We start from the raw sequence: 25,775 nt of genomic DNA on the forward strand, positions 1-25,775 counted from the left end.
TGAGTAGGCCTAAGATTTCATCCAGGAAGTCTCCCAAGCGAGCCGATGCCTCTGAGCTGGAGAGACTCTGTGTCTCATGTTCTTGAGTTTTGTGAGTCTGGGGTTTAGCTGACAGTTTGGACTCGAGTGCAAATTAACTGCATTTTACCTAGGACCAAGTTGCTGAGACAGACACTACAGAACAGTTGCCTCCACTGCTGGGCGAGTGGCGCCTGGGCTGGCGTCCCAGGCCCGCATTCTGCACTCTGCACATTTTACAATTTAAACTCTGTGCTTCCGTCACGGCAGTTTGGACTGGGCATTATGTTGAGGGGAGGTGAGAGGCTCCTCCTGTGTTGGCACCGTCTGACCAGTGTGGGCACAGGGCTGCTGCAGAGCCCTGATGATGGGATGGGCCACTGTACTGGCTAACTTTGTGTCAACTTGACACAGCTGGAGTTATCACAGAGAAAGGAGCTTCAGTTGAGGAAATACCTCCATGAGATCCAGCTGCAAGGCATTTTCTCAATTAGTGATCAAGGGAAGGCCCCTTGTGGGTGGAACCATCTCTGGCTGGTAGTCTTGGTTCTATAAGAGAGCAGGCTGAGCAAGCCAGGGGAAGCAAGCCAGTAAAGAACATCCCTCCATGGCCTCTGCATCAGCTCCTGCTCCCTGACCTGCTTGAGTTCCAGTCCTGACTTCCTTGGTGATGAACAGCAGTATGGAAATGTAAGCCGAATAAACCCTTTCCTCCCCAAGTGCTTCTTGGTCATGATGTTTGTGCAGGAATAGAAACCCTGACTGAGACGCCACCAACTTGATGGCAAACACACAGCCTCTCTGTGGCCACTGTTCCTTTGGCTGGGTTTGAAATTACCAGTTCAACCATGGAAGAAAGTTGTGTTTTGTCTTGGAAAGAACCTGGAGAAGAATTCACCCTGCTTTCATAAGCACACATTGTAATGTCAATACTCTGAGGAGAGCTTAGTTCCAGATCTTGGTGTTGCCACAGACATGTGTCTGTGTGTTTGTCAGGACTGCCGAGGTTACGGAAGAGCCATGTGCTGACTGAGGAAAACCATATGCCGTCGCTCATTTCCAGTTATTTTAGGTGTAAGTTCTTTCGAGGTGAAAGTAATAGTTTAAACCCCCAATCTGTGAATATGCTGGCATATACCCGTCTCCCAATCTATCTGTGAATATGCTGGGATATATCCGTCTCCCAATCTGTGAATATGCTGGGATATACCCGTCTCCCAATCTATCTGTGAATATGCTGGGATATACCCGTCTCCCAATCTATCTGTGAATATGCTGGGATATACCTGTCTCCTCTGTGTTCCACAGTTGGTTCATTGTTGACGGGTGGGTGTCTCTGACTGAGGCCAGGTGTGTCCTACAGTGGCCTGCCACTAAGGCTGTGTGTCAACTGCCTGCATCCTGGCACAGGGACATGATGTCTTTCTCCTCACATCCATCATGGCTGCGCATCCCTGGGTCTCCAGTGCAGTGCAGTGCACACCTACTCTGCTAAAATCATCACAGGCAGGCACACGGCTGTCATCAGATCACTAAAATCAACACCAGGTGACCTGGAAGGAGAAATGGCCACCTGCAGTCCTGTGGAGGGAGGTGGGGGGAGGAGCAACTGGGAGCTCTCACAACTCCTTCAGCCGCCTGTTGCTCCCCTCTCCCTCTCCCCACCATTATGCCTCAGGGCTGACAGTGTGACTTTTTTTGCAGAGCTCAGCAGATACCTGACCAAGCTGAGAATGTTTGTGGGTCCAGGCTGCCCACCTTCTCATGTGGCCTGCTGGGCTCTGTCGGCAGTTTAGTTGCTCCATGAGGTCTCCACCTCTTCGATGACAGTATGCTCCCTGGAATTCTGAATGCAGTTTCCGATGCTCTGGTTTCTTTGTGGTCTGTTTTCCCCTTCTGCCTAAATGGCATTGCTCTCTTTTCTTCCATCATTCTCTCTGTCCCCCCTCCCTCCGCCCCCAACACACACACCTTTCAAACTTTATGTTCACACTTCCCTTATACTCTTGATCCTCTGCCTCAGTCTCCTAGGGGCTGGAATACTCGCCATGTGCCTTCTACCTGGATGAAGTTAATGGCTTTACTTGCCAATTCATCCCCCGTTTATTGAGCATTTACTTTGTGCCACTTTGACCTTTCACGTTACATCACTGTTGGTTCCCAGTCTCGTCTCCACTGCATTTTCCTCAATCCCTGTCTTACCACCTGTTGTTCATCACATTGCAGACTTCAAGTCTGTGTGTATATGCTTGGAGTCTGGCCTTGTGGCCTCTGTCACTGCTGTCCATTTAGAACCTCTGTCTTACCTGGCCAGTGTGGCAGCTGGCCCTGCTTTCAGCTACTTCCTGAGGGGGCAGTCCTGCCAGGTGGCTCAGGTGACAGCCTTCTATACTGGCACCCAGGGGTTATCAGAAGAGGCAGCCTGAGATGACCTGTCAGGCTTGCTCATGCTCAGGCCTCAGCCCTGTTCAACAAACTCCCAGCCTCCTGCATGGTACAAACCCCAGGAACATCCATGTCCTTAGGCACACCAGGTCATTTAGCTTCTGATGTTGGAGCTCTGTGTTGTCTCTCCCTCCCTGAGCCTGCATTTCCACTTAGTCTGCACATCTTCCTGAGGGTCCACATGTGCTTACACCTTGTGTTCTGGGAGCCTGGCACACAGTAGGTGTCCACACTTGATTCTATTTAGTCTGCACATCTTCCTGAGGGTCCACATGTATTTACACCTTGTGCTCTGGAAGCCTGGCACACAGTAGGTGTCCACACTTGATTTGGTATCTGTTTGTGAAGGCTGTGGCTCTGTGGCCTTTGGTGCAGGGGAGTTTTCCTTCACAGCCCTGCTGCTTTGAGGAGCCCAGGCTGTGAGGGCCCTGCTTGAAGTTCTGCTCCTACCTCTCTTGGTCAAGCAGTCTCACTGATGGCCTTGGCCTGAGGCTCCAGGACTGATTCACCAGACCAAAAATAAAATCCAGGGTCTAGATTTGAACTGCTGTGCTTGGTGTGATGTTTACTGGCCTGTGACTCGTAATCTGGGGCTTACTGCTGCACACTCATTACCTTTGGAAAACTTTATCTAAAAACATTTTTCATTACTTCAGTGAATAGCCAGGGCACGAAGGCTTCTTTAAGACTTGTAAGCTCAGGTCTAGAAGATCATTTTTAGATGACAGAGTTCTGGGGTACTTGGAATCAAAATCGTGTTTCCTGTTTTTTAGGATTTTTAGATATTTATGGAATAGAATTTTTCCTTATAGTGTTTATTCCAGATCTGAACTTTAAAATCCTATCTGAAAGTTAGTAAAAATATTTTTTCCTTTAATATTCTGGGATAATATTAATACTTTAGAATTATGATCTTTTATCTCAAAATTTAGGTAGATGTGTTAAATGCATATATTTAAACACAAAGGTTGTATTTGTTATAAGTGATAGCTAGTAAACTTGTTTCTTTGTTTATATTTCTTCACAGGGCAGCCCGATGGACCCAATGGTGATGAAGAGACCTCAGTTGTATGGGATGGGTACTCACCCCCACTCCCAGCCACAGCAGAGCAGCCCATACCCAGGAGGCTCCTACGGTCCCCCAGGTGCACAGCGGTATCCCCTTGGCATGCAGGGCCGGGCTCCAGGGGCCCTGGGAGGCTTGCAGTACCCGCAGCAGCAGGTCAGTGTCCGCTCTCTCTGTCTTCCAGGGCTTTGTTGAGAGCTTTTGTTTTTACCTGTTGATTTCTACCTATTATTGGTATTGAGAGGATTTGGGGATGTTTCTGTGATATCCCCCCTTTTCTTTTATATAGATGGAAAGTAGAACTCGCAATCAAATAGACCATTTTATTTTTCTCTGTCCCTGTCTCCCTCCCTCCCTCCCTCCTCCCCTCCTTCCCTTCCTTCCTTTTTTTCCTTCTTGAAATTGTACTTGAACAATGTGGGGAAAGCTCCTGCTTGGTAAGGCAGTGTTGCCCCTTCCAGTTCCAAGGGTAGGCCCTCAGATGCTGACCTGTGGAAAGACTCCTTAGGGTGAAGTTTTCCAGTCATTCAAAGTTCTGTCATTGTTGCTTGAGTTAATCTGGTTGTTAACCCAGGATGCCCTTAGACTCAGTCTCCCAGAGGGGCATTACAGCTATACGCCTCCAACCTGGGTTAGAAGCTTCCCGGGAAGTTACTTTGCATTGATTGTGGCATGTTCTAGAAGAAGTTTCAGTATTTCATTTGTGAATTTGGTTAGTTGTCTTGGGTAAGAGAGGCCTTTCCTGCTCTTAAACAGAAGGCTCCATCCTTTCCTCCCCTCCAGAACCATGTGGTTTTACCCACCCATGACCCCTGCTTGTATTAGCACAGCTCAGGGTCTTCCTGGTTCTTACAGTTTCCTTGATAGATTGGTCGGCGGAGGCATGGGTCCTGGGAAGGGCACGGTTAGATCCAGACTCGTCAAGGTATTTAGCGAGTGGGAGCACCAGAAAGGCTGCTTACACACTGCCCTAGTGTGCCTGGCATCCCTGAGGGCCATGAGGCGAATGGGGGAGCGCTTTACTGCCTCCAGACTGGGGCGGTCCTGTAATGGTGGTCCTAAAGCCGGCAGTCAGCAGCAGCCCTTCCCCACAGGAAACGCTTCTAGATTTTACAGAAACTCTTCCTTGAGGAGGCAAGTCTGATGAAACTCTTGTCCTCTTAAAGGTCTCTTTAGTAGTCTGAGCTGTCTGCTGTAGTTGAGTATTGTCAGCCCTCATCTTGCAGTCACAGGGAAGGATAGAATTAGGTCATTAGGTCAGCCCTTCAGCCCTAGCATGGATCCTCAGACTGTTCTTGGTACATTATTGGCAACCTCCCTCCACAGTGTCAAAGACAGCTCTGAGTGCAGGATCACCCTGCTTCCTTTTACCCGGGTTTTCTGCCATACTTTACTTTCTTCAGAGTTGAAGCAGCAGATTATGTGTGTCTGTAGTGGGGTGGGGTAGGGTGGGGTAGAATGTCCCCCACTTCCTCAACCCCGACAACTCTCAGCTGTTCCCCCACCATGAACCTTGTATTGTTAGAGCCGCTTTCCTCTCTGTGAAGAGGAGAAGCCCCATGTGGCAGGGAGCTGAAGGCCTCCCCTTACGTACAGTCTATAGAATGGGGTGCAAAGCTCTGTCTGCTACGGAAGGAAAGAGGCAGAGAGGAGAGCGGTGGGCTGGTGCACCATGATTCTTGTGCCCGTGGCTCCAGCCTGTTTTCCCATGATTCCCTGATGTGAGGTTGTGGAGTCATTCTGAAAATGGAGAGCCCTTTCTCTCGTCCCTAAGGAAGTCCAGGGCTTGTTAGTTTTAGACTGTGGCCTAGTTTACCAAACTAGAGTGAGAGCCAAATATAGGAAGTTTGTGAAGAATGGCTAGCAAGGAAATTTTATATTATTTTCCTCCTCAAGTGTGTAGGGTGAAAAATAGATCTGCAGTAAGATGTAATCTTCGTTTTCTTAGCTCCTTGGTTTTATGTAGTCCCATGACCCTTACACACTTATTTGAAAGGACAAGTTGCTGATGACCCATCAAGCTTTGCAGCAAATGGCTTCAGTGTGAGTTTTTAAAACATTAATAATTGTGAGTGTATGTATTTATACATGTGTGTGTGTCACAGCATGTCTGTGGAAATTAAAGGATGGCGGTAGGAACTGTTTCTGACCTTCAAGCATGTGGGTCCTGGGATTGGACTCACTTTGTTCGGCCTGTTGGCAAGCATTGTGGCCCACTGAACCATCTCTCTGCCCTCAGCACATTTGCAATTAAGATTTTAGCTCAGGTATTTACTGCTAACTAAAAAGAAATATCCAGCCGGGCGTGGTGGTGCACACCTTTAATCCCAGCACTCGGAAGGCAGAGGCAGGTGGATTTCTGAGTTCGAGGCCAGCCTGGTCTACAAAGTGAGTTCCAGGACAGCCAGGGCTACACAGAGAAACCCTGTCTCGAAAAACCCAAAAAGAAAAAAAAAATCCAAGTCAGGTGCATAAATATTTCTGGTGATGAAAAGAACATGGTGAATGTTCTGGCTGCAGAAATCTCAAGCTTTCACGGGAAGTTAGTCAAAGTCAGGCCTGTAATTGGCTGTGTGTTAACCTTTCAGTCACTGCGAGACAGCCTTGTCTCATTTTGAATTTTCAAAGACTAAAAAATAGGACTAAAAATAGTTTGGAATGAATTTCTTTTTGAGTGCTTGCTCACACTGTAAAGGAGACAGAGCGTCAGGTATTGATGTTTCTCCTCACCCGGTGGCACTGTGCGTTGACCCCAGAGCCTCAGGCATAGGAGCAAGCCCTCAACCACTGAGGCAAAGCCTCTCCCCAGTGCACACAGCATTGAGAACACAGATCTGCAGAATGGTTCTTAGAGGTGGAAACAGAGTAGCTAGTAAAGGTTTTGAGAAGTAGTTACCAGATCACACTGCACATACATACATACATATGCACACACTGCATGCACACACACACATCTGTAGGCTGGGTGTACTTGTGCACTTAGTTGCATGTGCCTATTTAAGAAAGGTTTTTAAACTGGCTTTAACCTCACAGTGTAGGCAAGAGTAGGTTTGAACTCCTGGTCCTCTTGCCTCTATCTCCTAAATGCCGGGATTAAAGGCATGTGCTACCACACTGGGCTTTTGGTCTGGTTTTTTCCCCCCTCCAAGATCTGGAAATTTTAAGTGTGTCTGCAGCAAGGTGCAGGCACTATGATTGGCTATTCATCTTGCCATCTCCTCTGGGGATTAATGTAACTGGCTGAGCATTGTAGTGGCGTAGGTACAGCAACTAAGGTTCTTACGAGGAGTGACGGGCGGATGATAATTATGACACTGAGGGTTTACTGAGTGGACATCACCACCTAGGCATAGGCATAGCTTTGCTTTGGATGCCTTCCAAAGCTTTCTGTGCTTGGTTTGTGAACCTCTAATGAGCTGAGTCCAGTTCATTTAGTGTTGCTCATATATTTCTGCAGAGGTTTGAAATGCAGGAATTCAACTTTGTAAATTGAGTTGCCCACTTACCAGCTGAGTGGTAAGTTGTCTTTGGCTCAGGGGTCACAGTTTGATTCCTGGCTGGCACTCTGCTTCTGTGATAGGAATTTGAAATGAGGATTCCCTTAGAACTACGGTACTTGATTGGAATGCCGCCCTGTTAGGTCAGCGCTTAGCCTTTCTCTCTCAGTTAGGCGGAGCTGGCCACTGACTGGGTGACATTAGTGTTAAAGCCATTGGTTCTTGTTTTGTGTGGTGGTCGTTTTATTTTTGAAATGTACCTGTGTCTGACTTACTGAAGCATGGTGTGGTAATAGTGTGCTGCTTAGGTTTCTACTGACTGGAACTAGATTTGTGGTCTTCGCTCGCTTGCTTCTCTCCCACATCATCAGACAGGTACATCCCTAAACAGATCAGCTTTGCAGGCTCCCCTAAAACCTCGTCTATTTGATTTTTTTATTGAGTTGAGGGGGAAATGAGTTTTCTATGCTTCTGTGGAGAATGTTCTGCCTGCAGGCTTTTGGAGCAGACCTGGAGGGTCAGCAAGCCGGTGATTTCATCCAGTACAGAGCCACCCAGAAGTGCAGCTTCAAGACTGGCTCGCACGCACTGACTGAGGTTTTCAGGGCTCGCTTTTGTTTTTGTTTTTTAACTTAAAGATACTAGGGTGTTCTTTGCTGGGTCAGGTGTGTGGATTAGCAAAGGCCTTATTTCATTTTTTTGCAGATTCTGTACTCATAAATGTATGTGGACTGTTGACAGCTTACTCTAAGAGATTTTAATATAAAATAAGTAACAGTGATAAAGAATAATGAGCATAGAAGCTGAGTTTTATTAGTGTGGGTAGATTTAAAACACCTTCAGAGACTCCCCTCCCAGGTCTTGGATTCATGGGGGTTTATGTCTCAGCTGTCTGTACCATGCTGCGTATCTGGGACCAAGACCCCTGGTCCTTAGACAGCTGGGAGACAGGAAGAATTGGACATTTGATTGGATGTTTTTAGTTTAGCGGTTTTGTTTCTTTCTTTTGAGACTATGTCTTGCCAAGTGGGCCAGACTGGCCTGGAACCCAGAGATCATCTCTTCCTGTCTTCTATGTGCTGTGACTAAAGGCTGGTGCCCCACACTCAGCATATGAGCATTTTTATGAGAAGAACCCACGTTTTTAGTTTTTACGAAGACCTTTACAAGAAAGTGTGGGATGTGATCATTGTGAAAGTGGCCAAATTTAGTAGAAGTTAGTAACTTTTGTGAAGGTGTTTTATCTGAACATATCAATTCAAATGGAGATACAAACTGAATTAAAAATGGATTCTTCTACAGATGACCTAAGATGAGATGAACACGCTAACCTGTGTTTGTTTGCCATCTCCCCTTCCTGGCCATATCTCCTCCACTGTATATTTATTTCAGAGCAGAAGCGTTTTTTGTTGGTATCATCTTTGCAGCCAAAATGCATCTTCAAGTACACATTAGATAGTTCTAAAAAGGAAACAAACATTACAATTGCTTGGCAAAAAGAAACCTTTTCTTTGTGGTTATTAAGGCAGCTGAGTGGTTTCCAGGATCCTTACCTGGGTTGTTATATTTTTGATATAGTCTAGAAAGGAATTCTTTGTATGCACTTAGAAGTCATAACTTAGTAGAGTTTGCAGAGCTGTTGTGAAAGGTAGGCTTTGTGGAGAGAAGGCTTGTTCACACAACACTTCAGACGTGTGCTTGTGAAACGCTTGTGTTAGGCTCTGTCCATTGGAAGTCTGAAAAGGTCCTGTGGTTTTGGTTGTGTCTGCAATGCTCAGCTGTCCTATTTTCGAGGGGCGTGACTGAGTGAAGGAGAAGGCTTGACTTGGGACAGTGTTGAGGAATCTGCGCCTGTTATGTCTTACACTTAGAATCTTAAGAGGTTTTGGTAGTTTCATATTTGCTTACAAAGATCCCCACATGTCTGTGTGCGTGCATGCTCATGAACTGGCTTATAAAACATTTGTGTGGCATTTTCCCATAATGTATTCTATATGCTAAACATAGTTTATGTACATACAGATACATATATGTAATCCCACAACTACAGAAGATGAAGGCAAGGGTTTTGGCCGTTACAGCTATAAACGCTGTGGGGTTTATTGGCTATGTGGTTCATTGCATTTTATGTGGTTGTCCTATGTGCCATTGACTGGAGCTAAGCAGCTTTGCTTTGCAGCTGAGATGCTGGGACCTTTTTTTCACTGACTTTGTTGCCTCTGTTGCTCATGCAGTGAACACGAAGGTATCTAAGTTTTATCAAAAGACTCATTTAGAGAGCGCATGTCTGCTTGCTTGAGGAGAGATAGCAGATGTCCCTAGTACGGATGCCAGTGTGTCCTATAGATGCAGTTTCCTACTAAGGAAGTATTTCTGAAGGAATTAAACTCCTGCAACTCTTGTTTCTTGTAGTTAGATTGAAACACTTTGAGACAGTGTGCCATTGTCAGTAAATTTGAATTAGAAGAGCCTGCTGTGAGTCCCTGTAGATTTTCAGACCTTTACTTTTCTAGAAGTAAGGTGGGATGCGCTTTAGTGAGAACTGTTAGGTGCTCCTCTTCGCTTGGTTTGGAAGCTACCTTGGCATTTGTTCTTCAGAGAGCATTTACAGAATTCTAGATATGCGGCAGGTATAATATCCTGCCTGCTCTCTGCTGCGGTTTTACTGTATTCTTTCTTGTATGATTTCTACTGTGTCTTATATAAGGAGACCCTCAACTCAAGATCCCTGCTACATTTTCCTATTATAGTTTTATTTTTTTAATTTTTTTTTTTTCTGACCAAAGTGCAAGCTTTGAAAAGTGACATCCTGATTTTTATTTCATACATATTGGTGTTTTGCCTGCATGTCTTTGTGAGGGCGTCAGGTCCTCTGCAACAGGGGGTATAGCAGTTGTGAGCTGCCATGTCAGTGTTGAGAACTGAGGCAGGATCCTCTGGAAGAGAGGAGCGCTCTTAACCGTGGAGCTGTCCATTCGTCACCTATAGTTTTATTTTATTTTTCAAAGGTGTGACTTATTTATTTTATGTACATGTGTACACTGTCACTGTCTTTAGACACACCAGAAGATTTCATCAGCTCTCATTACAGATGGTTATGAGCCACCATGTGGTTGCTGGGAATTGAACTCATGACCTCTGAAAGAACAGTCAGTGCTCTTAACTACTGAGCCATCTCTCCAGCCCTATAGTTTTATTTACGGTGTGTGTAAATCATCAGTGAGGATTTCAGGTAGCACAGAATCACTTTAATACTTTTAATAAATCTCACTCACTTGCTGTCACCCCCAAACCCAGTAGGACATATTTATGTGAAATTATTAGCCACAGTTGACCTCAGTAAAATCAATCAACCGCATTCTTCCATTGTTTCCTGAAAACAGAAACAAAAACAAATAAAAACCAAACCCAAACCCCCAGAGGATTAACCGAAAGAGAAAGTAAGTATGGCATTAGGTTGGGTGGCTCTCCCGCTCTGCTGAGGTTGGCATCTCTGAAACCAGTTTGGAGCCCTGATGGCTGCTGGGATGGCCAGCCCTGTGGCTCTCAGAGCTCCTTCTGTGATGGTCTTGAATAGCTGCATGTGCGAGTTCAAGTGCTTCCAGGCTTGTTTGGTTGACCAAGTCAGAATGTCACCCCACCCTAAAGGACTGAAATTGGCTGGAATCAGAGGCTGGGACAAAACGGTCCTTGCCAATTAATTAACCTGCTTGTGATGATAGAAACCTCTAGACCCCACTGTGTTTATGTGCATAATTAAGGATGTTTGGCTACCACGTTTCCTGGTGTGGCTTTTGCCTTTGAAGTACCAATGAGCTGATACAACCTTTGATTGCAGTATGAAATTTTAGTCTGCTCATTTAATAGTCTTAAATATCTTTGGGCTGATGGCTTGACAAATTGTGTTGATGTCACAGCTGCCCTCAACAGTGTCAAGAATTCTTTCTAAAACCAAAGGAGTGGTAGTAGATTGTTGAAATGAGCACAGCGTGATCTTTTAATTTTTTTTTACTTGTGAAGGTATTCTTGGGTAACTTGATTTTGAATACCTGTCTTATGTTAGATGGAAGGCATGCAGAGTGCGTTTCTGAGGATGTGGAAACTCGCCAGGCTAATATACTTTACTTAGAGTTGCAAAAGAAGCAAGAAGAGTCCCTTGGTTTCTCAGTGGTTCAGAAAGTAAGCCTATCTTGTGAACACCAAGGTAAATGGTTTAAATGAAGCACGGTTCCTCTGAGCTGTCGCTGCTGTTCTTCTTTAGCCCCCAGAGCTCTGTGGCGTGAATCTTGTATTTTAAGATGGGTCTTATCTAAAGGTTAAAAAGAAGACATATTCTTCTTATAGTAGTAGCTAGTCAGTTACATTCTTAGTGGCAGTTTGATTATTTTATGTGTAATAAATTGCAGATATTTGCTCTTACAGTCTTGAAAAATAATCTTAAAAATTAACTTTGTGGTTGTGAGTAAAATTAAGAAAGTGCTTCCCTCCCTCTCCCTTCCTCTCTGTGTATGTGTGTAACAGACAGGCAGAGGGGGCAGAGATTGATAGCTATTGGGCGGGGACTGGAGAGAGAAGTCACTGAGATGCCTTCCTCGTCAGGAGTCCTATAGAATCCAAGCTTTCTTGGGCCTTGAAAAGAACTAACTCTGTAGAGGTATTAGAAACGTTGGATGTTCTAGAGCTCAGATCTGTATGTAAGAATTGCATATAAATATGTAACAGACATCTTTTACATGCTTAAAGTAGTTCTGTACCAAATTTGGGTTACTAGATAATTATATATAAGAAAGTGGAAGCTACCCAGTTTCCCAGTTTCTATGGAGAAATGTGTAGTAAACAGACTGTAACACATAGAATTAGCCAAATTTATCTCTCTGTATTGGTATCGACTCAGAGAAGAAACATTAATTACTAAACCAATGAGCCAATTAGCTAGCCAACCATCCAGCCAATGAAACAACCAACTAACCAGATCCATCCATCCATCTATCCATCCATCCATCCATCCATCCATCCATCCATCCATCCGGCCAGCCAACTGGCCATCCTACCAACTGTTCATCCAAGCAGTTTACTAGCCAGCCAGCCAACCAGCCAGCCAGCCAGCCAGCCAGCCAGCCAGCCAACTAGCCAATCAACTACCAGCCAGCCAGTCAACCAACCAATCAACTAGCCAACCAGTCGATCTGCCAGCCAGTGGAATTGACTCTTCAGGTTCGTCAAGGGCTATAATCCAGGTCAGCTTTCATAAAACAGCAAACACTCCAAACAAAGTCAGACTGGTAACAGAATGTGCAAATGCTGGAATTAAATTAAAAATCTGTCTTTGGTGAGGTAATTATATCTTGCTTCCTGGTGATTGCAAAACTAGCTTCCCTGGGCAGCTGTAATGCCTAGTTCCTAGAAGTCTTCGAGTATATGCTGGAAGGTGTACTCCTGTCCAGATTTATCACAGGAAGGACAGACAGGTGTCCAGAGAGTAGACCTTTATGCAGTGGCCTTTTGCAGATGGATAGTGAGGGTTGGACATCGCAGGATTGTGAGTTTTGTCCTGATTCGTGGGGAGAAGTGTCAGAGTCAACCATTTTTGGCATGGGCTCTGTGCTCCTTTGAAAAGGGCAGCTAGAAAAGGCCCTTCCTTCCTTCGGCTTTCAGATCACCTTGCCATTCTGAGTTTACTCTTGGGTATTGCAGTAGTCACCGTACTCGTCATAATGCCCCTCAGTGTTCTAGCTTCACGGGGAGAAAAGGATTTATTTTCTCATCTTCTTAAGTGTTCTATTTGTCACAGGTCAGGGAGACAGATGGTGGGATTTTCTTCCCATGAACTGGCCAAATTTTGAGTAGTGGGAGAGAAAAGGAAAGAGAAGAATTTCCTCATAAAAATCTGCTGGATCGTTGAGGAGAGCGGACACTTCCCTCAGGCTTGATGGTGTCTTCCATATTGACTTCTTCAGTAACAAAGAGCAGGAACAATCCCGGTGACGTCATTGCTCTCAGTCTTCATGACATCAGATGCATCATGGCACACTTTGGATAGTTCCAATACATAAGGGATGTTCTTCTACCATGGACCTGCAAATAGGAGAGTAATGAAGCCTGGAGCAGGGTCGAAGAGGCAGGGGCTTCATCAGGATTCCACTCTGAGGAAAATATCACCCATGCGCTGAAAACCACCCTGATTTGAACATCAGCAGCTTGCAGCGTGGTTACTTTCAAGTCAGAACTGTAATGAGGGAGACAGAATCAAGGCATGGAATGTCTGCTGGCCTCGGGGCACGTGGTGGGCTGGTTCTGGTTGTGCAGGCAGTTTCTTGGTTCTGGAGTGTTAAAAAAAAATTCGTTTTTCCTTTCCCAGCCCAGGTCCCGGAGTGATGACTCCATGACTAGTTAGTTATTAATTACAAGCCTCCCACAAGCTTTGGCTCATTCCCTGGCTAGCTCGTCACTTAGTTAACCCATTCAAACCAGGCTGTGTATGCCTACCACTTGGTTAGTTGCCTCTCCTCAGTCCTGCTCTCTTCTTTCTTCGTGTCTTCCTCAGCATCTCCCTCAGTGTCTCCTTGAATCTCCCTTATTCTGTTCTGACTTTAGCTCCTTGCTGGTTTATGACTGTCTCTTTGCAGCTCTTTTCAGGTAGCTCTGTCTCCATCTCAAATTTCCCTGAGTTCGTCTACTTTCTGGTTTACTTCCTTCTCGGTCCCTCTCCATGTTCTCTTGAATCTCTCTTTTATACTCTTTCCCAGAATCCCCTCTCTCCCTGCCAGTGTCCCGCCTCCTATTCCCTGCCTCAGCTCATTGGCCTTTGGCTTTGTTATTGACAGGTGATGCTTATAAAAGATTCTATACTGGAGGCTTTGTAAGAACACAGAATGGCTTTGAACAATTCCAAAGTTTCTTTCTTTCAAAATATTTATTTTATTATGTATTCCTGTGTGTGCACTTGAGTGTGTGTATAGAGGTCAGAAGGATGCCCGTAGAGGAAGGTGGATCCCTGGAGCTGCAGTCACAGGCCCTGCCCTGGTGAGCTGCCCACCATGGGGGATGGGAACTGAACTCTCCCGTCCTCTGGAACAGCAGCATCCACTTTTAACCACTAGGCCATCTCTACTTTGGCAAAAGTTTCTAGTGTGAACGTTTCTCTTTTGTCATCACCTCCTGTGCTTGTCCTACTTAATGACAGCCTTGTCCATCGGCTACCCAGGCACAGACTGGTTATCTCTGCTGTTCTGTCCGGTAGATGAGCCCTGACAGGGCACTTCAGAACACTTTCAAAGACAAGCATAGATTTGCAGCATTGCAGGTTTTGGTCAGTGGACTCTGTCTAGCCCACTGTTAAATGTTCCTGGCTCTGGCTCTGATATAGATTGTTGTGAGAGTCTCAAGGAAGTCTCAGTCCTGAGCGTACGAATACAGTCTTGCTCATTAGTGGCCCATCAGTATCCTGTGCTTGTTTCTGTTTGATACCACGTTGAGCCTAGGATGCTGCGCCCCTGTTCTATGGCTGTTCATGTTGCTAGAATTCTCTCTGGGAGCAGGTGTAGCATGGAAGGAGGGGCAGATGGTTAGAGAACCTGGAGAATGGAGAGGGGCTGGATTGGATGTGGCTCACTTGTCATGGAAACCCAAGCCATCATCTTCACTGTAGCCATTTGCTGTGGGTATTGAGGAAGACTCTTGGATGGTGCAGAGGCTATGCTAACAGTGGACATGGTGGCCTGCTGCTGCTGCTAAGTTTGTTGCTCTGGCAGAGTATTCCTTAATGCTGGAGAAGTGTTCTACATGGGATGGTAGAATAGGGCAGAGAAATGGGCTCAGCAGTTCACACCCACGTCTGCAGCGTAGAGTTTACTGTCCTAGGCAGACATTATCTTCACGTGTTTTATGGGGCTGAGAAACTCCACGGAGCTTAACTTTCAAGAAGAGTGCACTGCAGACCTGGAATGGGAACTGTTGCCGTCTGCAGTTTCTGTTTCTAATGTAGAAGTTATGCTTACCCCAGTGTGTGCCTTAGGCTGCTTCCTTCTCTCTCTTCCCACCTCTCTCCCTACCCCAACAGGGTTTCTCTGGATAGCCCAGGCTGTACTGGAACTAGCTCTGTAGACCAGGCCGACAGCCTCTGCCTCCAGCCTGCTAGGATTAAGGCATTGAGTGGCTTTCTTAAAGTCATCTCTGTGCTTTTGTTCCAGTGGATAGCCTTTGAAGGGCTTCCAGGAATTCAGTGGATTAGTCCATTCTTGTCATTGTCCCCTTTGTAGGCCATGTCTTTATCATTGTTATGTTTTCCTTTTAGTGTAAGTAAGCCAAACAGTTGTCACTAGACGGCAGAGTGAAAGTCTCTGTCAGGTCTCCTGCTAAGTACTTCCACACTGTCCTTCTTTAACCCTTCTGTGTATTTATTTATTTTTTGGCATAGTTATATTTACCAAGTATGTGGTCTGTCTGGATCAGTGTTGGTTTGGGGTAGCCCATGCCGTCCTCACGGCCTTCAGGGAAGAAAGCTGATGTCATCCTTACCTTGCAGATGAGGGGACTGAGCGAGCAAGGTTAATCAGCTGCTCCACTTCACACTCGTGCTGCACAGTAGAGCAGGGGCTGGCCGGGTCCGCAGCCTTGGTCTTAAGTCGGTGTACATTTGTGATTCTAAGAAACGGAGCAATACTCAGCACCAGGAGTTCACTTGAGTATTTAAAGAGTTGATAAAATCAAAGAAGGTTCCTTTTGACTTCTGAACGTTAGTTTTGTGGAAAGTCTTTTGTGACGTTCAGCATTTGGAAGGTTGGCTGTGGGTCTGGAGATGGGTCAGTGGCTAAGGGTGTGCACTGCTCATGCAGATGGCAGCTTGATTCCCAGCACCCACATCAGGCAGCTGCAGAGCTGGTGGCTCCAGCCCCACAGCATCTGTCACCCTGGCCTTGCAGGCACCCACACTCAGGTAAGCATGTGCAAGTAAAAATAAGAAGAGGAGGAAAGAACCTGCCTGCCGCGCACTGTGCTTTCAGAAAGGAAGCTGCCTGCTGCTCTCTGTGATCTCAGAGCAGAGTTGTGAGAGACAATCCATGTAACATAAAATGAACCATTCAAGAGTTCATTCTGACACTTACAGTGCTATGCGGCTAGCCGTCCGTCTTCTGTCTGTCATCTCAGGCGCTCGGCACACCCAGCTGAGACTCGGGTGCTAGCTGAGCAGCCACCCTCCGCCATGCTGCTGGCAGCTGCTAGCCACACCTTCCCTCTCTTGTTCTGGGTGTTTCCCATATGGATCACGTCGCATAGGTCGCCCCAGTACATTGTGTGGACTGACTGTGCCTTGTCCTTTCCCGCCCTTTACTTCCAGTGAGCCCTGTGGTTAATGAGCGTATGTCGGCGTCACTGGAGGGTGCAGTTGCTGGATGATGCGGCCATTTGCCTTTCTACCTTGTGCAGCTGCTAAGCTTTCCCACTGTGGCTCCTCTCCCACTGCAGAAACGACACTTGAGCATTGGCCTTTTTATTTCCTGAGGTAATAAATATCAGGGCACCTGGCTGAGCCTTTTCCTGTCTCTGAGACTGGGGCTGGTCCAGAGTTCTACATATGCAAAGTGGACACTTGTGCTAATAGAGAGTGTAGCCCAGAAGGTCATAGGCCCAGAGTTTCTCAGTGTTAGGGAAGGCTGTTGTTTGTGGTGGTGTGGAAACCTCACTGTTAACAGTGGATGGTCTTAAGGCAGCAATGCTTTTCTCTCTTCTGTGCCATGGCTTGCCTTGCTTTATGTGCTCCAGAACCATCCTGGCATGTCTCTACTCTTCTCCATCCGTCCATCCCTCCATCCCTCCATCCACTATCTATCTATCTATCTATCTATCTATCTATCTATCTATCTATCTATCTATCTATCTATCTATCTCATGGAGGTCAGAGGCCAGTTTGTGGGAGTTGTTTCTTTCTTTCCAGCACATAACTTGGGGATCAGATTTAGTTTATCAGATTTGTGGCAAGAGCCATGTCACAGGCCCCCCCCCCCCCCACACCCCCCCGCTTTGTCTTTTTGAAGACCAGGCTCTCTCAGTTTGTGCTTGGAGTAGAGAAATCAATTATTTGAACTAAAGTGATTCCCTGTATAAACAGTTCACACTTTAAGATGAATTTACTTGCTTTTAGTTTAACATGTGGGTTGAATGTGTGCTATGTGATCTCCCACCAGTCACTGGGAATCCCAAGAGAACCTCAGAAGGGAGACTCTGAAGGGGTGAGGCAAAGAATGAGAGAAACTGAGTTGTGAGAGTGAGCACAGGTGTGGTCCTGCTCTCCCACTGAGTTGCCTAAGAGGGCCAGACACTCACTTGGTTGGGTAGGCAGGGGCCCTGGGAGGTGTTAGTTTGCACACATGAAGGTGGACCCTCCTACTGTCTCCTGTTACTATCAATACGGTGTTACTTTTGGCTCATTAGATTGAGAAAGTATTGAGGTCTTTGAGGCTTGTTAACACAGTTATCACCAGATATTTATTGGTAATGTGGAGGAGCTACAGGCACCCTTAGAGGAACAGACCTGCACCTATGCACCTGAGTGCAATGCGCTGGTGTTGGGTGCAGTTAGTGACTGTGCCCTGGGAGCAGCTACTGCATGGGCACATGGTCTAAGAATAGGTCCCATTAGACCCTGGTCTTGTCAGAGAGGCTTGTTCTAGGTCTGCGTGAGAAGCAAGCTGTTTCAAGTTTCATCAGCCTTTAAAGGTTTTTAGGCTTTTCTTTTCTTGTCTTTTCCGTTCTTTTTTCTTACAGACTTCTGCACCGGTTTCTGAGTCTCGCCCTCCTTCCCCATGTTCCCCTTTCATTTGTATCCTGGTCTGGTGCTTTCCTGCATCAGCTCAGGGAGTAAGCCGGGGTGGGGGAAATCATCTAAAATTGATCTCAATAACTCAGTTGAGTAAAGTTAAATTTATTCTATTTATATTTTTAAGACGAGATACTGTCCTTCCACATTTAGAAGCAGCACTAGGTTCCAGAGTAGAGAAAATCCCACCTCCACAGATCAGAAATGTGCGTCTGTTAAAGTTGTTTTCCTCAGAGGACATTTCAAAAGTAACACATGGCTTCTATTGACCTCATTTTCTTCCACCTGAGAAATGATGTTGAACTGGGCCTGCGTCAGAGAGCCATGGTGCCTCTATGACAGTCAAGCAGAGAATTCCCACTTAACACTATGGGCTTCAGTGCTGATGAGTTTCGCATTGGGCAATGGGACCCTGACAGAAATCTAAGGCAGCGCCCAGAGCGTGCTGTCAGTGCTCTCCAGTTTGGGCTGGCGTTTAAGATGAGGTAAATGTTGTGGAAATATACAAAGAAACTCCAGTATGAGGGAAAACGTCCTCTTTTTGGCACCAGGTTCCCTTTCTTCCTCTTGCCTTCTCTGCCATTTCTGTCACGTAATTCAGCCATCAGTGTTCATGTGAGTCCAGCTGTGTAGGACTCAAGGCTGTCCGTGTGTTCCACAGGCTCAGCTTCCTGTTTGCTGGCCTTGATGATAGTGTCATCACTTCAGATGTAGGCACCGGCTGCAGCCCAGCTCCAAGCCCCTTGAGTGTGGTGGGGCCAGTCAGTTGGACAGAGGAGAACGTTTCTCATGGTCATGGTGAGCATCTCTTTGTTCTTTGAGGATCTGAAAGCTGCTGTCTGTACTTCGGAATCCAGAACTAATACAGCCTATGGCAGCAGGGACAAACTCAATTAACTTAGTTTCTTGTGGTATATCAGCAAGTGGAGTGGACTTCTCCTGGGCCACTCGACCAGTGGGTTCACGGACGGTGCTGGCATCCTGTGTGTCTGTGAGTAGGTGGCATCCAAGTCCTTTCTTAGTTTTTTAAGTCCTTTGTCCACTGAGAGCCATGCATGGGTTTTGTGTGTCCCTTTTTTGGGGGGCACACCCCTGGAGAAGCTTCTTTGAAAGGCGTGGTGGTGGTGGGGATCAGTGTCCCCAGTGTCCCCAGTATCAGAGGGTCAGGTGGCTTTGCTTGAGCACATAGATGTGGAGGTTGGCAATAATCTACCCTGAAGCCTCTATCTCCCCGTCTGTGTGTCCCGCAGGGCGTCTGTGGAGGTGTCCAGGCCTTCGTCCTTTGTATGTTGCCTTCCTTTTTCCTTCTCTGGAGACTTCAGATGTGTTGAATTGAAATTTGTCTTTTCCCGCTTGTTTTTCTAGACTCATCTAATGTTAACCGTGTGTGTGTGTGTGTGTGTGTGTGTGTGTGTGTGTGTGTGTGTGGTTGGCAGGTGAGTGGGTATTTTCTTTGCTAATGTCACATCATAGTTTCCTTTGTGACCCTTGGAAGTTTTATTGGTTAACCCTGGGTTAATTAACTCCTTACTTTCACATTATCCCCCACTCGTCACCTGTTTATCTTTCCCCCTATTTCTTGGCAGGTATTGTTAATCTCCCCTCCGTCCTGTTAGGGGCTGTATTTACTTTTTTCTTTTTCACAGTTTCACTATGTATAGACTTGTTTTTCTTCACAAACTTTTCTGATATCATCATTTCAGGAAGACAGCAGTTCATCTGCCTTTACACAGCTTTAGAAACCGGTGACTGTAAGGTTCTACTTTCAAAGAGAAAGTTCTGTGTCCTTGGTTGACCAGTTGCCCTGGTGGACTAGATGACGGAGTGGGAGTTGAGCCATTTTCTTTGAGGCCCCTCTTGTGTTGTCTGCATGCTTCTCCCACTAAGGTATCCATTGCTCTCAGAGAGGGGGGTCTGCTGTGTCCCTCCCCGCCACACTGTTTCCATGGCTCCTCTCCTGCTGGCCCTCCAGATGGCAGTCCTCCTCTGCCTGAGGTGAGGACAGGGAAGGGGGCTCTGTGTTCCTCATTGCAGGTCTTTCTGTCCAGCTCCCACCACCCTGATTCCTGAGTCTTTGGGGTTTCGTGCTTTAATTAGCTTGCTTCTTATCCTCTCACCTAGAACAAATTAAAACATTAATTATCGCTTGTCTCTCTGCTTTTCTCCTTCCAAAAATTCTTTGACCTCTTGCCTGCTGCTACCCCAGCTCATGTTTTCTCTGCCCTCACAGATTTAGACTTTTACCTTTTCATTGTTCCTTCCGTGGGGGTCCATACATAGTTATAAACAGGAGCCTTGATCTGTTTATGGAAACCTGTAGAGACATTTTTAGTAAGAGCTTCTCTTACAAACTGTTGTCTACATGTTTGGGTTTCAGTGTGCCACCTGGTAACACTCTGGCTCCAGAAGTGTGTGCATTAAGACCAGAGGGGACTTCAGGAGATAAGTATCTGCGGGGTCGATTGTTGGCAGGGCCCTGGCCTGAGGAGCTGTGTGAGGTGGGGCTGTCTCTGTGTAGATTAGCCAGGAGAAAGTTCGTGGTACTGAGGCAGTGCTTTCAGAGTGATTGCTCCCTCGGGTGTGCAGGGTAGGGCTGGGAGGACAGCCTCTAGGCCAGTGGGTTCTCTGCCCATCCACAGGAGGCCAGGCTAGGGTTGCTGAGTGCCTGTGAGGGGGGCTGCTGTGAGGGATGGTGGGAAGGGACAGTTTTAAGGTGAACTGGGACAAGGGTTAGCAGAGCAGCACCACAGGAAGGCAAGGGCCACAGGCTGGGCCCAGAGGATACTCTCTGTGGTGGGAGTAGACCCTCAGGGCTGCAGCTCTGCCTGCTGCCTGCTGATGCTCTCCCTGATGCTGGAAGCTGCAGGCTCCTTGATTGAAGCCCTGCCTTGCTGGTCTCCACCTACTCCTATTGGAAGATAATCATGTTTTCATAATTGATACTAACAATCTAACAGATATGGCTAGCCTCACTCCTCAGAGAAAGACAGAATGGCATGTATCACAGGCAAAAGGTTTTTTTTTTTTTTTTTTTTTACTAAAGTTTGTGTTTAATGCAATTTTTAGCAATAGAGAACAGAATGGAAAAAGAACCTTCTGATTCATACTTATTAAGCAACCCAGAAAATAAGTTAACTGTAGTAGGGCAATCAGGAATTTTATCTACAGGCACAGCTTCATAGTATCTGTATGTGTGGCCCAGTGCCAAGACCAGTGTGAAACTAAAAACAACAACAGCAAACTGTTAGAGCAATTATAACAAGTCAACTTTGTATCCTTCTGTGTCAGGAATGAAAAATAAAGAGTCCAGCTTCCCCGGCCTGCCGGCCTGCCGGCCAGTATTTAGCATTCCTGCTGCTGTTTACAGAGCTTTGCATATGGTCTTTGAAACCCTGCGTGCTCTTTCAGCGTGAACCATCTACTCACTCTTATCAGCTTTCAAGATGCTGTCTCTCACAGCTCTGCCACTGTTAGAGCAGGTCCGGAATCAAGCAGGGAGCTGGGAAAGAGCTCCGCTGCAGAGCTCGGCTGCAGACCGCCATCCTGGCTGGAGGTTGCTAAGCTTCTGTGTACATTCCTGGTGCCCTCCTGGTGGCCTGATCCTTAGGCCTCCTTAAGTTAAAAATACTGGGTGTGTGTGGTCTTGGCAGCTGGCACGAGGCCAGGCTTTTTATATCCTGCTCTGGCCTGGGAATGGAGCTCAGCAGAGGGGGTGCACAGTGTGGGGAGGCCCTGCTGCCTGGCTGTTCTGGTTTTGTTGTTCTAAGGAAGAGACAGCTGATGCTGGCCCTCCACGCGCATCTTTCTTTTGGTCTGATGTTTGTTAGAGTAGCCATAGAGAGCCAACTTTAGAGTTTAATTTCCTTTCCCCTTTGAAGCCTGTTATACCATCTGTTAGAGAGAAACTTCTATGCCTAACTACTTATACTTTAACTAATTAATTGGGCACTGGGTTCCTGGACATATTTATTAAATGTCAACAACTTGGGACATTTAGTCTTTGTTTTTAGAGTTTTATGTCCAGTAGGATTTTTCTTAAACTATGTCCAGAATATCCTCGGGAGTGTGCACACTGCTTTACATTTTTTGTTATGAATTATTGATTAGATTGTTCTGAAGGTATCCATTTGTTTCTTCCTCCCCACAGCAGCACCTAGGAAGCTGTTTTCTGTCTCCCTCCCTCTTCTGGGTGCTGTTTTACATACTAGCATGCCAGGGCTAAAGGAGGCAAGGCAGACTCATCGCCTGCTTGTGCTATTAGACATCCGTACAGTGAGGAACAGTGCTGTGGAGTCTTCATTGTGAATGCTGTTCAGGCTGTTCCCTGCAGTATGTGGGTCAATGGGTGGCCCAGTTCAAGACCTGGGGCACTTCAGAAGAAGTGAGGTGTCTGCCCCTGGAGAGGTGTCTTCTGGGAGAGGCAAGCATCCATGTGTGTCTTGTGGGGAGGGAGTGGCTAAAGCGCTTATGGCGTATGATTGATAAGCCGATTGTCACAGTCGGGTGGACCCCAAGGAAGGGACAAGCATGTCATTGGCCCTGACAGTGATTGACAAGGGGAGGCAATTCACGTGCTTTCTCAGATGAAGATGCACTAAAGCGTTCTTTTGCACTGTTCTTCCCAAGGCCTCACGGCCACATGCCTTGTGACATTCTTGGGATGTTTTTACACAAAGTGAGGTCCTTTGCAATTTTAAGTATTCTTTACATTTAATTTATGTTTGTGTGTGTCCTGAGTGTGGTGCAGGCATGTCAGTGTGTGGGCACATGGAGGCCTCTGTTGGCCTTGTTGCCTTGAGACAGGGTCTGTCAGCAAACAGGTGCACATTACTTTCTCTAGGCTGCCTGGCCACCAAATCTCTAGGATCTTCCAGTCTCTGCCCCCAGTGCTGGGGTCACAGGTGAGCAGAGCTGTTTCTCACTTTTCTTGTAGATGCTGGGGATTTGAACTTGGGTCTTTATGTTGGCCATAGCAGGTAGTCACCTCCTGGAATTGAAGACTATTTTCTGGCAGACTTTAATGGGTAGCCCTGGCTATGGCCCTGCATGGCAGACTCGAGCTTGCCCCACTTCTTAGCCCATGCGGGAAAGATCCTGCTCGTTCGTTCTGAAGTTGGCCCAGTGCACAGAATCAGCTCTCACTAGGAGCACTTACTTGCTTCCTTCTTTGGAAATGGAAACTGTTGGGCAGAGGGGTGGACATGGCGAGGGTGTTTGAGCACACTATAGCAGACCGTTTTGGCCTGGCCAATGTGAATCGATGTGTTTTTATTAGAGCTCTTTGGCTGATCTTGGACTGTAGCATTCTCACGTTGGACTGAACGTTAACAAAATATGGATGCTTTTCTTCCTTGGGATCGGCTGCTAAATGTAAGGGGCTTTGTGGATCAGTGCTGCGATCTCTTCATTTGTAGGGTGGGAGTCCACTAAGATGGGAACTTATGTGGAGGGGTTTGCTGAGGTTCTGAGTCAGAGCCCTTTGGAAGGCATGTTGGAATAGGCCATGTAGGTGGGGAGAGCCTCGAACTCTACCTTTGCTGGGGATGGAGGACACTTGTGCTCTTTTCTCTCCTTATCTCCCCGCCCACCCGTTTTAAAGTAATTCTGTAAAATATATAAGAATGTAACTGCTTAATGCAAAAGTAAGACCCCATTTTTCAGAGATAAAGTAAGTGTGTGTGTGTGTATGTATGTGTGTAGCCGTGAATAACACAGCACAGTGCTGTGCCCCTGTGCTGTGGTTTCCTCCCTGGCTAGTGCACCTGTGTGTTTGCTGTGTGCTCCTCTCTCCCATTTTGTGTAGGCTGCACGGCAGGCCTTTGTGTGGATTGCTGTGTTCAGGCCAGCATGAGGGGACTGATTTCACTGCTGCTACAGGAGGTGGTGGAGGAGAGCTGGCAGCTTTAAGGATCACGAGCTCTTCCTTTAAGGGAATTTCCTAGAAGTGAAAAGAGGCCACCTAGCCCATGATCAGAAAACAATCAAAGCAGAAGAATGGAGCATCCGCCCTCCTGTTGCTTTTAAAAAGTGTTCTTTCCTGGGTCACAGGAAAGTGCCACTGGCAGCAAGTGACCTCACTTGGGGGCTTCCTGGGACTGCTTAGCTTGGGAGTGGAATATCTTGTGTGGTCTCCTGTTTTCCATTTGGCCTTTGATCTGTCTGCCTTCACTCAGAAAGTTTAAAATTTACCTGTATTTTGTAATACCCAATTCATAGACTATAAACATAGCCTGTGTGTTCTGAGCATGTTTTCTCTGTTTTGTAATCTGTGCTGTTGACTGTAAATCTTAAGACACTCCTTAGAGGTTATTCTTTGCCTGCTTTTGGATCTGTAGTGAAAATTAAAGGTACTTTAAAGTCCAGAAAGTGGATGATGTCCACTGGTCAGTAATTAGTGAACTCGGTAAAGGGCAGCTGCTCAGAGAAGTAGGAGAGTCTGTGGTGGCTGGGCATGTACCAGGGCAGCTGTGAAGTAACGTGGCAGGTGGCTAGTGAGAATTCTGTCGTTCTCCTTACAGTACATCTAAAAGCTCAATAACTGTTGGGTGGGAGTAGATGAGTGTTGAGCATTTGTGGAGAGTGTACATGGTCCAGAGCTCTATCACCAGCATGTAAAAACCAAAGCAAAAGTCAGGCATGCTGGTGCACACCTCTGATCCTGGCACTCAGGAGGCACAGGCAGGCTTATCTCTGAGTTCAAGGCCAGCCTGGTCTACAAAGTGAGTTCCAATACAGCCAGGGCTACACAGAGAAACCATCTTCAAAAACAAGAGCCACCACCACCAAAAGCCAAAGCAAAATAAAAAAGAATATAAATGTACTAGCATGAAGCAGCTTCCGTTGTGATTGGAGTAAGTGCAGAGCTAGGATGCACTGCACGGGAGGCTTCAGGCTGGCGTGGAAGGACTTAGCAGCCTGTGTCTGTTTCATAATCTTTTTCCAGTGGAAACTTAACATTTACCAGGATGACCTTTTAAAAGTCACGGCCTGCCTCATTCATCGTCCCTCTTTGAAACCATGTTTACTCTAAAAGTTGAAAGGACATTGTCTTAAGTTTTTCTTTCCATAGGACATGTGCTGGTTTGTTGTTTTTTTCTGTAAAATGCCTATATAATATAAGAGAGTAACAAAGCACAAAGGCTCTTCTGTAACCTCCCATTGGTTAGCCACTGAACAAAGCTTCAGAACTTTGCTCATGAACAGGACTGGGCTTTGCCTTATGGGTGTCTGTGTGTTCATAGTGCACAGTGCCATGTTAGAATAGGCTCCGGCACCCTGCGCTGTTCAGTAAAACATCTATGAGGCAAAGAAACCAATAAAGAGAAGAATCAGTCCCTCAGGGGTCTGTGTGTACAAGTCTCGTGGTGCTGGGGCTGTTTGTGGTACTCGTGAGGCTGAGCTCTGGAATCTCGAACTGACTCTGAGGACAGAGAAAGAAACCTGTGGTTATTTATACAGGGTCCACGTGCTCCTTGTATTCAAGCCTCTAGCTGCTCTTGGCTTCTGACACAACTCTCTTTAATTGTGTATTTGGGAAATTACAACAAAAACCAACATTTTAAAAGAAGAACTTCCCTCCGATGGCGAATCAGACTGGTCGCGGCTCTGGATCAGATTTTTAAGGGCTCCCTTTGGAGCTGTCCAGTTATTTTGCTATTTCAGACTGGCTTGCCTGTGACATTGTAGCTCTTAAGATAATTTAGAGCTGTAGGACGTTGAGTGGGTTTGAACCATGCTGTATAATGTAATATGGAATTTTGTAACACTGTTAAAATTCTTTCCTTTGCATTCAGATGACTAAGTACAGTCAACGGCGTTGGCACCGTTACCTTCTGTAGGTATTTACTGGCTGAGTCTTTCTCTATAGAAAGCAGAGATCATGGAGAAGCCAGTGCATGCCAGAGCTGATTTGCTTCTTAAAAGATTCCAGGCC

General features: G+C 46.4%; 1 protein-coding gene across 4 annotated transcripts in view; it reads left to right on the plus strand.

The window, feature by feature from the left end:
• Nucleotides 1-25,775, plus strand: part of Arid1b (AT rich interactive domain 1B (SWI-like)) — a 353,360-nt gene that overhangs the window by 42,793 nt on the left and 284,792 nt on the right. For all 4 annotated transcript variants that reach the window (XM_006523223.4, XM_006523221.4, NM_001085355.1 and 1 more), the window contains exon 2: nt 3,491-3,685. In XM_006523223.4, coding sequence (XP_006523286.1) covers nt 3,500-3,685 — 186 coding nt within the window. In that variant the 5' untranslated portion in view covers nt 3,491-3,499. The remainder of the gene's footprint in view (nt 1-3,490; nt 3,686-25,775) is intronic.

The sequence above is a fragment of the Mus musculus genome, chromosome 17 (genome assembly GCF_000001635.26).
Source record: "Mus musculus strain C57BL/6J chromosome 17, GRCm38.p6 C57BL/6J".
NCBI lineage: Eukaryota > Metazoa > Chordata > Mammalia > Rodentia > Muridae > Mus > Mus musculus.